Here is a 12949-nt window from a genome sequence, read left to right as displayed (position 1 = left end):
CGTGCCAGCATCTCTGTCGCTCTTCTTTGACGGGCAGCCGGGAAGCCTCGTGAATCAGAGCGAGGTAGCATGGAGTCGATTCTGGGCTGCTTCGCCCCAGATCCCTCTCCCTCCTCCTCTTCTAGCTTGCCGGGATGTAATGTTAACAGGTGGGCCCTCAAGTTGCTGGTCGTCGTGTGATATTTAAATTCGGCCTTACATATTTTACATATTGCTTTGTCCTTGCTAGTTATTTTTCCTCTTTTCTTGGGGAACCCAAAGTAATGCCACACGTCGCTCATCAAATTGTCAGGGGTATAGATTTCGATCTCCTCCAGCGTGGTTGTGGGCGTTGGCAAAGCCATTGTTCTGCTAACTAAGTGCTAACTAACGTCACCTCCTACAGGAGCCCAGGTGTCCAATAGCCTTGCTAATGAGCTCGCGATTGCAACTTCACCAGGCGTGAAAAACCCTCTGAATCTGAATCAAAAGCAACGTTTGCTAGCCAACACATTTACAAAAAATTATGCCTATAACAGGTTCGAATATTAAGGGCTGCCTAATATTCGTTGGAATACCAGTATTTCTGTCAATATTCGAATTCAAATCCCGAAGTTCGGACTCCCAGCCCTAAGCTGTAGTAGCGTTAGTAGTAGCCCTATTCTAAATCTGGTGGCCTGGTGTGTTCCCTGACAAATTTATTTTCCACTACTCAGCCCTCCAAGACTGCTGCTAGCATTAGCCAAGCAACTGAAGCAAGGGATGTTAGCGAGGACGAGGAGAACGTGGCAGCTAGCAACGTGCAGGTAGCTGTGGGAAAACAATGCAGATTTGGATGAGATAAATGAAGTTTCATATTCATTATTTGTGATAGGCTTGGCATAGATGCTGGCTATTGTCCAGGAATTTACATCCAAACACCTTAAACCTTTGTCCTTGTAATTCGTCACCTCCCCCCAAGTATTCATCAAGCCCCCTGCAAACCCTAGTTTCAGTCTTCCCTTTGTAATTGAAAACACCTCAACTCTCCCCCCTTTGTAATTGTAAACACCCCCTCTGCCTAGCTTTTCCTCATCTCTTTGTTTAAGTCAGAAGGGCCACACCTTCGTCTTCAGACCTTTGTTTCCTTTGTTTGTCACATGTCTATACTCTTGGCCACGCCTGCCATTTCACATGACGTGCAATGAGTTAGCCAATCACATCCTGGAAGCACTGTACCTTTGTTTTGACTGCATATAAGCCACAGCTAGCAGAGGCTGAACTCACTTCGCTGACTGAACCACCCTTGTTGCGTTTGTCAGGAAGTCCTTGCGCTCGTAATGTTTTCCACAATAAACCAGACTCAACCTTTTGAACGTATCTTGGTAAATCTTTTGACTAGACCAGTCTAAAATACTATCACAGTTTGGCGACGGGGATGGGATCACTGCCTGCGTGTTGCCGGGATTCCAGTGGATGAACTGGTGACAGACGTGTCGGTCCATAGTGGGCGTTGGAAAATCAATTTTCTCTCTTGCGCCAGAGCGCACGGAGAGATTATTTCCTCAGTTCTTCCACTGGATTCTTGAGGCTCACAGGTATGTTTAAACGAACCCTCTTATGGGTTGAGTTGTATTTGCCTTGATTTGGTTCAGTTGTGTTGGTCTGGATTGTTTGAAAACAAAAACCCCAGCGTGGGTATTATTTTTAGTACTATAAGTTAAAGTAACTATCTAAGGATTTTGTGAACAGCAATAGATATTTATATCGTATTGTCCTTTGACTTCGTCCTTGTTTCGTTACGAGGGTATAAGCAGTGTTCAGAACAGGCTTCCCTTTTGGCCGGTCGCGGATGAGATTAAAACCGCAGAGAAGTAGCTACAGGGAGTGATTGGTGTTTCCAATCCGCGTTTCTTGGAGAAACGTTTTCCCATTTGATCCCGGGTGGTTTGGTAGACCTAACGAGAAGTTAGCTTTGATCAAATTGGTAAACCTAACGAGCGTTAGCTTTGACCAAGGGCTGTACAGTATTTGGTAGGATCTAGACGGACGGTCTAGCCTTGACCAAGTAGGGGTGCAGTTCAAGCGTGTTAGTCGTATGTACGTCATTTTTGGTCGTTCTTTGTTTTTGTGTCCCCGTGTGAGTTTGCTGTCTTCTTTCTTGTATGTGCACGGGATTGTTAGCTGCTGTGTTTACTGTTTGAACTTCAGCTCTGTCTTGTATGTGTTGTTTAAGCGCTATATAAAAATAAGCGTTTGTCCCTTTGTTCCTGGGTGACTTGGTAAACCTAACGAGCGTTAGTTTTGACCAAGTGGCTGTACATATTTGGTAGGATCTAGACATCCGGTTTAGCCTGGACCAAATTGCTAGTGCAGCCGAGCATGCTTGTTGTAAACGTGGGCCTTTGTTTCATCTTGTGTCTTATATGTTCACTGTTGGAGCCTCGGCTCTTGATTGTATGTTTGTTATGCGCGCCATGGATCCAAGTAAAGTATTGTAAGTATTTTTGTACACTTTTTAGACTGTTAAAATTCTGCTAGATTCTAGCTGGTTGCCTAGGAGACGCAGGACAACAACTGTCCCGGTGATCGCCATTGAGCCAGAGAACAAAGGAATTCCTGACTGGACAACTGTCGTTCCGGGAGTGATGGGTGAATGCCGAACCAGGAGACGGGCACAGGACCGGAGGGGGAGATGGAGGTTACTGGCCTGTTTCCCTACAGATGGGCGATCTGGGGTTCGTGAGATACAAGGCCAACGCCATGTCACCAACTCACTGTGAGCGACAGATAAGTATGAAACAGAGAAGAGACCATTTTGTCAGAAGCAGTGCCCAAATACTCTGTCCTCAAATGCAGAAGAGGGAGGGTTTAGATATACAAATTTTAGCTATACAAATGAAGCTTTGATGGAGTTTTTTGATTAGTTAATTGTAAATGAAGCCAGTTCATTTTAGTGTCATTTTCTTTGCCCCATCTCTATTTTTATCCTGACTTCAGGAAATTTTTGCTTTCACCCTTAGGGGGTGTTGTTTTGTTGAGACGAGAATATGGTTATTTTATTTTCATAAAATCGCGAGAGAAATTCTAGAGCCAAATCCAATTGCCTTGATCATGACTGGGGACTGGGCGTGTTGAAGTCATTCTAAACACTGCCCCTGATGTCACTGTAGGGTACTGCAGACTGGCTCTAAATGACACTTGAACAGACAACCTGTTTAAGTTTTCCTGACTGAATAACAACATTTTTTCCCCAAAGCAGGAGCTTGCGCTTAACCATATTTCTGAGAATCTCCAACAGATTTTGAATAACCGTTCCTGACCAAAGAGGGGAACAGGGAGACCAGACCAGAGGACTCTCCTTTTTGCTCTTCTGTTTTGTCTCTGTTTGTCTCTCTCATCTGTGGATCCACAGACGGAGCACTTCATCAGCCTGTACTGGGGGAGCGGGAGCGCCGAGGTGAGCCCTCCAGCAGCACGACCCGGGCCGGCCCTACGTGGAGCAGTACAGGGATGGACCGGGTTCAGTTCAAGAGCCTGTACGTGCGGCTGGCGCCCTGGCTGTGTGGGTTCCACACGGACACCGTGTCCCACCGCACCTTCACCCTGCTGAACCAGGACAGGGACTCCCTCCTCACCCTCCGAGAGCTCGCTGCAAAAGCTGCGGCTGTCTCTGCTTCCTCCCCTGTGCTTTCTATACTCTCTGTACCATCCACAGACCCTGACAAGATTCCTCCACTGTCCCTGGCAGACATTTCTGACCTACAAGCATCTGCTCCACCTGCGGAGAAAAAGAAATGGAGGAATAAGTGCACATTCCACCACCAAACTAACCTGTATCTAGGGCCTAATGACAAACCTGTACTACCTCGTTCATGTTTTCATTATGCTTTCAAACTAGCCCACGGGCCAGATCATGTTTCAAAAAACAGGGGTGGCGGAGGATGTTAACAGATGTCTCCAACAGAGTGAGGACCGCCATTTCCTGAGGCTAAGGAGGGGTTCCTGCATCACATCTCTCCTGGGGATTGGGTCCTGGTCCACGACCACAGACGAAGGAGCTGAAATCGCCGAGGTGGCTCGGGCCGTACCAGGTTCTACTCACCACGCAGACAGCTATCTGAGAGGACTTCGTGGATCCATGCAAGCCATTGCCGACGGGTCCAAGCAGCAGAGGACGGTCCACCAGGGGATCGCCAAGGATGCAGCTGAACCAGAGGGCTCAGAGGCCAAAGCCATGAGCTGCCACAACTGTCCTCTCCTCTGACGAGGAATCGGAGGAAAAATGACCTTGCTGGTCACCTCCTCACAAGATGCACCACACACGCACACACACCTGCACACACTGCAACTAACATTGAACATAACTGATTTCAAACAACGCGACATTGAAGTTGCGATCTAGAAGAGAAGACGCCTTGCATTCCCCAAATGACATTCTATTGCCCAAAAAGAGAAGTGTCACCTAAATGACTGTTGGATACACTGTGAACAAGAGTGACCTTGACAGCCACCGCCACACTCTCCTCTCCTCTGATGAGCAATCGGAGACTGACCTTGCCGGTCACCTCCTTCTTGTGGTTGTGGTATGACAACACACACCCGCACACACTGGAACCTACATTAAACATTCAGAGACGCACACATGGAAGCTATGTTCCATAGGACATCACATGCGATTATTCACAAGAATGAATGAACTTTGAAATAATCTGAAAAATATCATATTTGTTTACAAGAGTTACAATGGTTGAAACATGAGTTGATAAATAAGTTTGGGTTTTTCCTCTAAATTGACCAAGAGGTTTTTTGCCCTTCTTACACTGGTAACCATTTTATCTTTTTTTTGCCTTGTTAAATCAAGTTTTTTTTTTGGTGAATGGTTGTCCACTCTTAGACTATAAATAGTATATAATCATGTCATTTTTTTATCTTGTTTCCTGTCAAATTTCTGAAACAAGGGGTTTTGGTGCTTGATTTTGCACATGGAAAGAAAATAATAAAAAAAAAAAAAAGTTTTTTTTTTTTTTTTGCTCCACCTAGTGGAGAGATTATTTCCTTTCCACATGTATAGCATAGCTGACTGTTTACACTGTGTTTGGATTTTATATTTTATTTTTGTGTACCTGTTCAGGCACAAATGGGGGATTGTCCAGGAATTTACATCCAAACACCTTAAACCTTTGTCCTTGTAATTCGTCACCTCCCCCCAAGTATTCATCAAGCCCCCTGCAAACCCTAGTTTCAGTCTTCCCTTTGTAATTGAAAACACCTCAACTCTCCCCCCTTTGTAATTGTAAACACCCCCTCTGCCTAGCTTTTCCTCATCTCTTTGTTTAAGTCAGAAGGGCCACACCTTCGTCTTCAGACCTTTGTTTCCTTTGTTTGTCACATGTCTATACTCTTGGCCACGCCTGCCATTTCACATGACGTGCAATGAGTTAGCCAATCACATCCTGGAAACACTGTACCTTTGTTTTGACTGCATATAAGCCACAGCTAGCAGAGGCTGAACTCACTTCGCTGACTGAACCACCCTTGTTGCGTTTGTCAGGAAGTCCTTGCGCTCGTAATGTTTTCCACAATAAACCAGACTCAACCTTTTGAACGTATCTTGGTAAATCTTTTGACTAGACCAGTCTAAAATACTATCACACTATCTGGCTACCTTTTTCAAAAATGTTGCTGCTTGTGTTGTAGACCGCTGTCTTCTTGATTATTGCTATTATTGTGACACATTGCTTGAACACTTAGTTTGTTGTGTGTAGGTGTGGCTTGATTGTATAGGCTATACGGCTGTGTGGCTGGACATCCAACAACATCATTGAATGTTAAACAGTGTATTTGCCTGCTATCTTTGGTTGCCCGCTAGTTTAATCTGCCGTATTTGCAATGAACCATTAGCGCTGCCCCTGAATACAAATAATATATTGTGCCACAGGGTAGGCTAGTGATATGTGGCTGTGTCATGCCAAAATGTGCCACTTGCCAAATATCTCAGTATTCGTAATAGACTCCAGAAATAGTACCACAAGACAACTGTTTGGAAAATAATGTATTTACATTACATTTAATGACATTGAACAAAATGCAAAAATTGAAAATTGCTAGTTCATTGAGGTAGGCTTGGACTAACCTCATATCGGAGGCTTGCTCCATACCAACTGAGCTAGGTTATTGAACAGTGTGTTAACCGATGTTGAACTGGTAGATACGTTCATTAGGGATGCAATCAATTAATCGAAAATCGATTAAGTGATCGTCAAGGATTTACTCATAATGGAATTTTACTCGATCTAGGATTGTGTACTGTAAATCCTCTAATAGTGGCCTGGGCCTTTATTTACTGAGCTGCAGAGAGCCCCAGGCCTTTATTGGAGGTAGGCCTATATTAGAGGCAGGCCTTAATTTCTTAAAATTAAACTCTCATGGACATAATCCCTTAATTTCAGAACTTTTATTGCAAAAACGTTGCACAAACCAAAAAATATGCCCCGTGTCATCCAACAAAACAAATCAAAGAGGCCTACCGGTATGTAAACAGAAAGTGAAAGTTTAGTGGAAGTGGGTACGCTAAAGCACACTCTGAGGCGACAACGCCACAAAAACTGTAAATGTTTATAACCAGACAACTTTTGGTGATAACAATTTAGCTTACTTTGTAGCTCAAAGTGTCCTCTAAACAATTCCTGTTTTCAAATCTAGCGGCGATGGGTAGGTTTTAAACTGGGTTGCCAATTTGGAATCCTGTAGGGGGGCTACATTAACTCCCTTTCCACCAACTCCTATGGACAGTAATGTTGGTAGAGTAATATGGAATTCTAATACAATAACGAGGCATCGCCAAGCAATATTTTCAGGGAGACACTTCACAGAAGTCATAGTGATGATTTGTGGTTGTTTTTATATAACTGAATATGCACATAACAAGCAGAAAATATGAAGGTAGACTTTCTATGATATGTAATTGTAGGAGAGTCGGTTACTTTTCCGTTGCAATTGAAAATGTCGCTAGCACAACAAGCCCAGAAATCAGTCTTGTCACTGCGTTCGGGCGTTATGACCACCACTCCCGTGTGCGGACGTTAAGACCACCTTATACTTCTAGCTCCAAGCTAACTTTCTTCCGCCCTGCTTTCTCGATGCAGACGCTTAGCCAGCAGCGGGAGCTGAAGCTGCAGCCGTGCATAATGTCTCAGCCATGGCTCTTCTTTTGGGCGAGCAGTACGCAGCCGCTCCTGCTATTGGCAACATAGACATGGAGGTTGAGAACTTTGTACGCCACATGCCCCCACAACTGGATACAAATCGGGAAGACTGGTGGAATGTTAACGTCACGAGATTCCCCAGATTGACACAGTTAGCACGCCAGTACCTCTGCATTCCCGCAACATCAGTGCCATCGGAGAGGGTATTTTCTAACGCTGGACTGCTTGTTACCAGGCTCCGCTCCCGACCATGGATGTATTAATAGAACTCACACCCGAACACATCAACATGCTGATCTTCCTTAACAAGAACAAGTAGGCCGCTAAATGTCAAATGTGCAGATTTCGTTAGAATAACAGAATAATTTGTTCTGTTACAGTTTTTCCTTATTAACCAAGTTCATTTTGGAGGAATGTTAAGTTAGTTTTATTTTCTTTTTAATAACCTAATTCCTAATGTTGCGAAAGGAATAAAACTGATTGTGGAATGTTGATGAGAAAATAATAAAACGGATTGAGGAACAAAAACTATTTTTATTATTATTATTATTATTATTAATATTATAGCATTTTTCTTGAATTAATCGATTAACTGATCGTTAATATTACCAATTTCGATAAAGAAAAATGCCTAAAATTGACATCCCTAACTTTCATCATAATTAAATTATATCCAGAAGGAGAACAAAGATGAGTTTGAGAAGGTACTCATCTAATATCGTGAATGAGGACATGTCTAATATCATGAATGTGTGAAATTTAATGATCAACTAGAATGTACATTTCCTGGAGAAAATGTGAAGTGGTGCTACAACTACAGACTGAGCAATCTCCATGCACCCACCGCCGAAGACCGTGTGTCTCTAGCCCATTCAGGGGCTGAATTGTGCGGTGCGTGGTGGCGAAACTCCACACCCTCAGGTCAGAGCCGGTCGGGGACAGTGTACCCCTCTCTGGGCAACCTACCTGCCCCCACTGGTGAAGACCGTGTTTCTCTAGCCCACTCAGGGGCTGAGTTGTGGGTTCCATGGCGTGGATAGTGGCGTAACTCCACCCCCTCAGGTCAGAGCCAGTCAGGGACAGTGTACCCCTCTCTGGGCAACCTACCTTCCCCGAGTTGAGGGGTGCGTGGCGTGGTTAGTGGCGTGGTGGCGAGACTCCGCCCCCTCATGTCATAGCAGGTCGGCGACAGTGTAGCCATCTCTGGGCCACCCACCTGCCTTCATCAGTGAAGACTCTGTATCTACCACACTCAGGGGAGTGGTGTTGTCTGTGGTGTGATGCTACCACTGTAGTCATAAAAGTGTGCCTGTACCTTTAAGAGAGCCAGCTTGTATCCCAAAATTCAAATCCCAACTGACACTCTGAACATCTCTCATTCACTTCAGTGGGAATGCATGCTGGCTTCAGACAGCTCTCTCTCAAAAAGTATAAATGCTACAGCTTAGATATTGACACCGTAGGAATCATGGGAACATGCTGAACATTTAAATGTAGAATATGTCTGTGTAGCTTAAAAACTGTAGCCATGGTGACAAGTTAGAAAATGGGTAGGAATTCAGAATTAGAGAGCACAAAAGCTAGAGTGCAGTGCCATACGTTTCAATGGGGAGCGCAGTTGCCGAACAAATCGTCATACAGCCAAAACTATAAGTCACACAGCTTAGATACTTACATTGTACGAATCAGCAAAGTTGTGTGAACATTTCGATATATAATATTTCTGTGAGCTGTCAAAACTGTAGGAGTGCCAGCAGTTTACAAAATGTGTGAATATTTTCAAAGCAACAGCTGCCACCACTCTAAAAACATAATGATACTGAACATTCCACCAGCAGTTTCAATGGCACAAAAATTACTATTAAAAGTTAAATTACTAAAAAACTATAAAAATATAAAAAATCTGAATACATCCGTGCAAGAGCATAACATAATGAGCATTTTAAAGTTTGAAGTTTCTAGCACAAAGTATGAAGAAGTTATAAAGCGGCAAAAAACTGAATAATAATAATAATAATAATAATAAAGAAAGAAATAGTGGGAATATCACAAGTTGGGCTAGCTTCTACAAGCTAGCCCACTTATTAATGTCTTCATTTGTAGACTATAGGAGAAATACACTGTGAACCAAGCCTGCTAAATCTGCTCAAAGGCGCCACCTGATGGTGGTGCATCACTGAAATGAATAAACGCCCAGTTGAAATCCCATGGGATTTCCCTGTGAAATACCATGATGGTGAAATGCTGGAGCACTGATAAGTGCTAAAAGCTCCCAACTGTACGCGCACAATAAAATGGAGTGTAAACTGAGTGCTATTGGGGGACAGGTAGCTACATCTGTAAGTCGCTCTAAAACACACACACACAAAGTGTGTAATTAGCAGGGATGTGCACAACTAATTAGTAGGGATGTGCACAACTCACATTTTTCATAGTCGATTAATCAGTGGGTGGTATGAACAATTAATCGATTAATCTTTTTTTGGCCGACATTCGAAAGATTTGATTCCAACGTTTTAAAAGAAGTGTTTATTTGAATGAAAAAAAGTAAAGACCATAATTCCATTGATTTTGACACTGTAATTTAGCTGCCATTCCAATCAATATAGCGCTACAGAACGGATGATCCACCACATTAGTTCAGTTCAATTTAAATATTTTTTAAAGGATGTGTTTATTTGAATGAAAAAAAAGTATGACAATTCGACCAAAATCGGTTACTGACCAAAAATCGACTTTTACCCTCATGAGCGATTAATTGGACCCACCCCTACTAATTAGGGAGCACGTCTGGCACCCGTCAAGCCTGCCGTCGCCACAGAGGAAGCAGGAGGGGAGACGGAGAGAGGGAGAGGGAGAGAGAGAGTGGGAGAGAGAGAGAGTGGGAGAGAGAGAGAGAGAGAGAGAGGGGAAAGACTACAGGGAACAATCAAATCAATTAGCATCCAGTTCCAAAAACAGAAGTGGTGTCCTGCATGGCTCTGAGCGCTTGTCCACTCTGCTCTACTCTGTGGTTAGACTCATCATGGCCGCGTCAGACCCTGCTGGTCATGTTGGTGAAACACTGCTGGACAGACACTAGCACAGCCATCTGATGATGGTGTGTTTGTTCAATTTCAATGCTTTGTGTGGTTGTTGTGAGACCCTAGTCCTAGATACTGGGGGATTCAGTTTTGGACATTATTGGAATTGTAGGTTTGTATGTAATATACATTTTACTGGTCCGGTTAAAGAAAATATGGTCACTCCGTGGTGGCAGTGCCCTACCACAAACTGACTGTCTCAGACACGCCTCCCATCGGCCACTGCTGTGTGTGTCTGTGCGTGTGTTTGTGCGTTTGTTTGTGTGTATGTGTTAATGTGCGTTTGTCCCTGTTCATTTGTACTTCATTATCTGCCATTGACTTCACAAGAGTGAAGTTGGACCCACAAGGTTTCTACTGCTGCCACACACACACACGCACACAAGCACCCAGGACAAACCGGTAATCTCCATCGCAGCAATCCAATTCATCTTCATTGCATGAAAAATGGTAGACAAATCCAGTTCACCAGACTAATTAAATCCCCAACATCATCATTTACTTGCAGAGGCGCTCTCTCTCTCTCCACGTCACTTACAACCATGTCAGAATGTAAACAGGGCTGCATGTGACTACATGGTTTTTCTACAGTACCTACAGTATGTGAACTAATCTTACAGGTCAGGAAAGAGTTTATACAGTTCACCTTCTCTGGCCCTAGGATGGGGTAGGATCATTATGTACATTCTCCCCTCCCTTCCTCTCTGTAAAGCGCATTGTGTTGCCTCTGTGTATGAAATGCGCTATACAAATAATTGATACATATTAATACAAATACAGTGTAACAATACAGATGAGTTTAGTGGAAGCCTTTATCAGGTGATGCTATCAATGCTACCAGGGTGATTTCAGAGAAGAACAAGGCAACGGCTAATACATGCGGCACACGTTTGATTCCAAGGATTCCCGCTTTAAAGGGGAAGGATAAGCCAAATTTCATAAGTAAACATGGGACTCCAGCAACAATTAGCGATCTCTCCGCGGCGTTGCCACAGCAGGGGCCTCCTGGCGCAGCTGGCAGGACGACTGCCTGGTCTCGTTCAGGGGCGCCGGGCCTCCCGAAGCTGCGCCACAGGGCCCTCTCCACCCCCCGCCAGTCACCGCGGCAGAGCTCTCTCTCTCTCTCTACCTCTAACTAGCAGTGAGCTCGTTCTGAAAGAGCTAATCAGAGATGCAATTTGTTCATTAGGAGATTACAAACCAGGCCGCCGTGCTGACATGAGAGGCCGTGATTAGCGCCCGCTAATTGCCTGATTTCCTAACACTCCAGCACAGAGAGAGAGAAGAGCACAGGAGATGCTGCCAACCACCCTCTCCTCCTCTCACCCTCCCTTGTTCGTTCGCTAGGCTCTTGTTTGAGACCAACTCAAACATTCTCTCCCTGATCACAGTGGGAGGGGAATGGGGGGGGGGGGGGGGGGGGCTCTGGAGCGTTTATACACTTTCAGTACCCCCCCCCTCCCCGCCCCCCAAAAAAAGCCCCAATCAAAGCGCTCAGGCTACACAAAAAGAGAAGGCTTTGAAAAAAAAAAAAGAAAAAAAGGAGAGAGTGAGAAAGGGGAGCAGGGTCCATATGCCAGCCGGCAGACTGCACTTCATTAGGCTGTTCAGCCTTTTCTCTCGCTCTCTGGCCCTCGCTCCTTGTCGAAAATGAAGGGGGGGGGGTCGTGGGGGGTGGAGAGAGAGAGAGAGAGAGAGAGAAAAATCCCTTCCCACTCCTTATCCTAATGATCTCATTTCGATACCCGGGAGAACCCTGAGTCTAATTGATGTCAAGTGTGTGCTTTCGCTGTTAATCAAGGTGGAGGCATCAAACGGAAGGGGGCCCTGGCGTTTTGTGCTTGACGGTTGATCACAGGGCCCCCCCACCTTCCAATGCTACCCCCGCCACCGCCAGACCCTAATTATCTCCCCAACGCCACAGACGGCCAGGACGGGGCCAGAGCCTACCTGCTTAATTGGGATAGCGCGCCCGCTCCCGATGCTGTCTGCCCGGCCCTCCGGTCCTCTCTTGTCCTTGTCTGTCTCTGCCTTCCGGGACTGTGGGCAACAACAGAACAAGGCAGCACGGCTGTGAGTCCCACTGAGGTTTTAACACTGTGGGATTGATCGACTTTTTGTTCTGCTGTTGGATTTTTCCAGTCTGACAAAGAAAGAAAGCCCCCTCTTAAATGGAGATGATTGGGTTTCTGGTGAAGGTGATTGGGTTTCTGGTGGAGGTGATTGGGTTTCTGGTTACTATTCTTTTTTTTCTTTTTCTTTTTTAAGTTGCAGAGGGATTGTGAATAATCTCCATCTGATCTGTGTCTACACGCATTGTAAAAAGTGGTCGCAAATGTACTTAGTTTGAATACGTGTTAATATATCCACAAAATATAGTCAGGCCAGTCACACACATTCACAATGAAGAGGATGCCGTGCATTAGCTGAGGCCTGCATGTGTGTCATCGTCTGCATGCGTGTCACTGTCTGTGTGTGTGTGTGTGTGTGTCTGCGCATGTCAACGTTTATATATATGTTTTATATATGTGTGTGTCTCTGCGTGCGCGTCATTGTCTGTGTGTGTGTGTGTGTCTATATGTGCGGATGTCTGTGTCATTATCTGTTTGGCTGTGTGTGTCATAGTCTGTCTGGCTGTGTGTTTGTGTGTATTTGTGTCTCTGCACTTGTAATCATCTGTCTAGCTGTGTGTGTGTCTGT

The 12949-nt window shown here is 44.8% G+C and overlaps 1 protein-coding gene across 2 annotated transcripts in view; it reads right to left on the bottom strand.

The window, feature by feature from the left end:
- The window catches only part of agap1 (ArfGAP with GTPase domain, ankyrin repeat and PH domain 1), a 342978-nt gene that overhangs the window by 103326 nt on the left and 226703 nt on the right, over positions 1-12949 (bottom strand). For both annotated transcript variants that reach the window (XM_084446818.1, XM_084446819.1), the window contains exon 9: positions 12200-12289. In XM_084446818.1, coding sequence (XP_084302944.1) covers positions 12200-12289 — 90 coding nt within the window. The remainder of the gene's footprint in view (positions 1-12199; positions 12290-12949) is intronic.

The sequence above is a fragment of the Borostomias antarcticus genome (assembly GCF_949987555.1).
Source record: "Borostomias antarcticus genome assembly, chromosome: 12".
Classification (NCBI taxonomy): domain Eukaryota; kingdom Metazoa; phylum Chordata; class Actinopteri; order Stomiiformes; family Stomiidae; genus Borostomias; species Borostomias antarcticus.
This window is presented reverse-complemented; position numbering and strand designations above follow the sequence as displayed.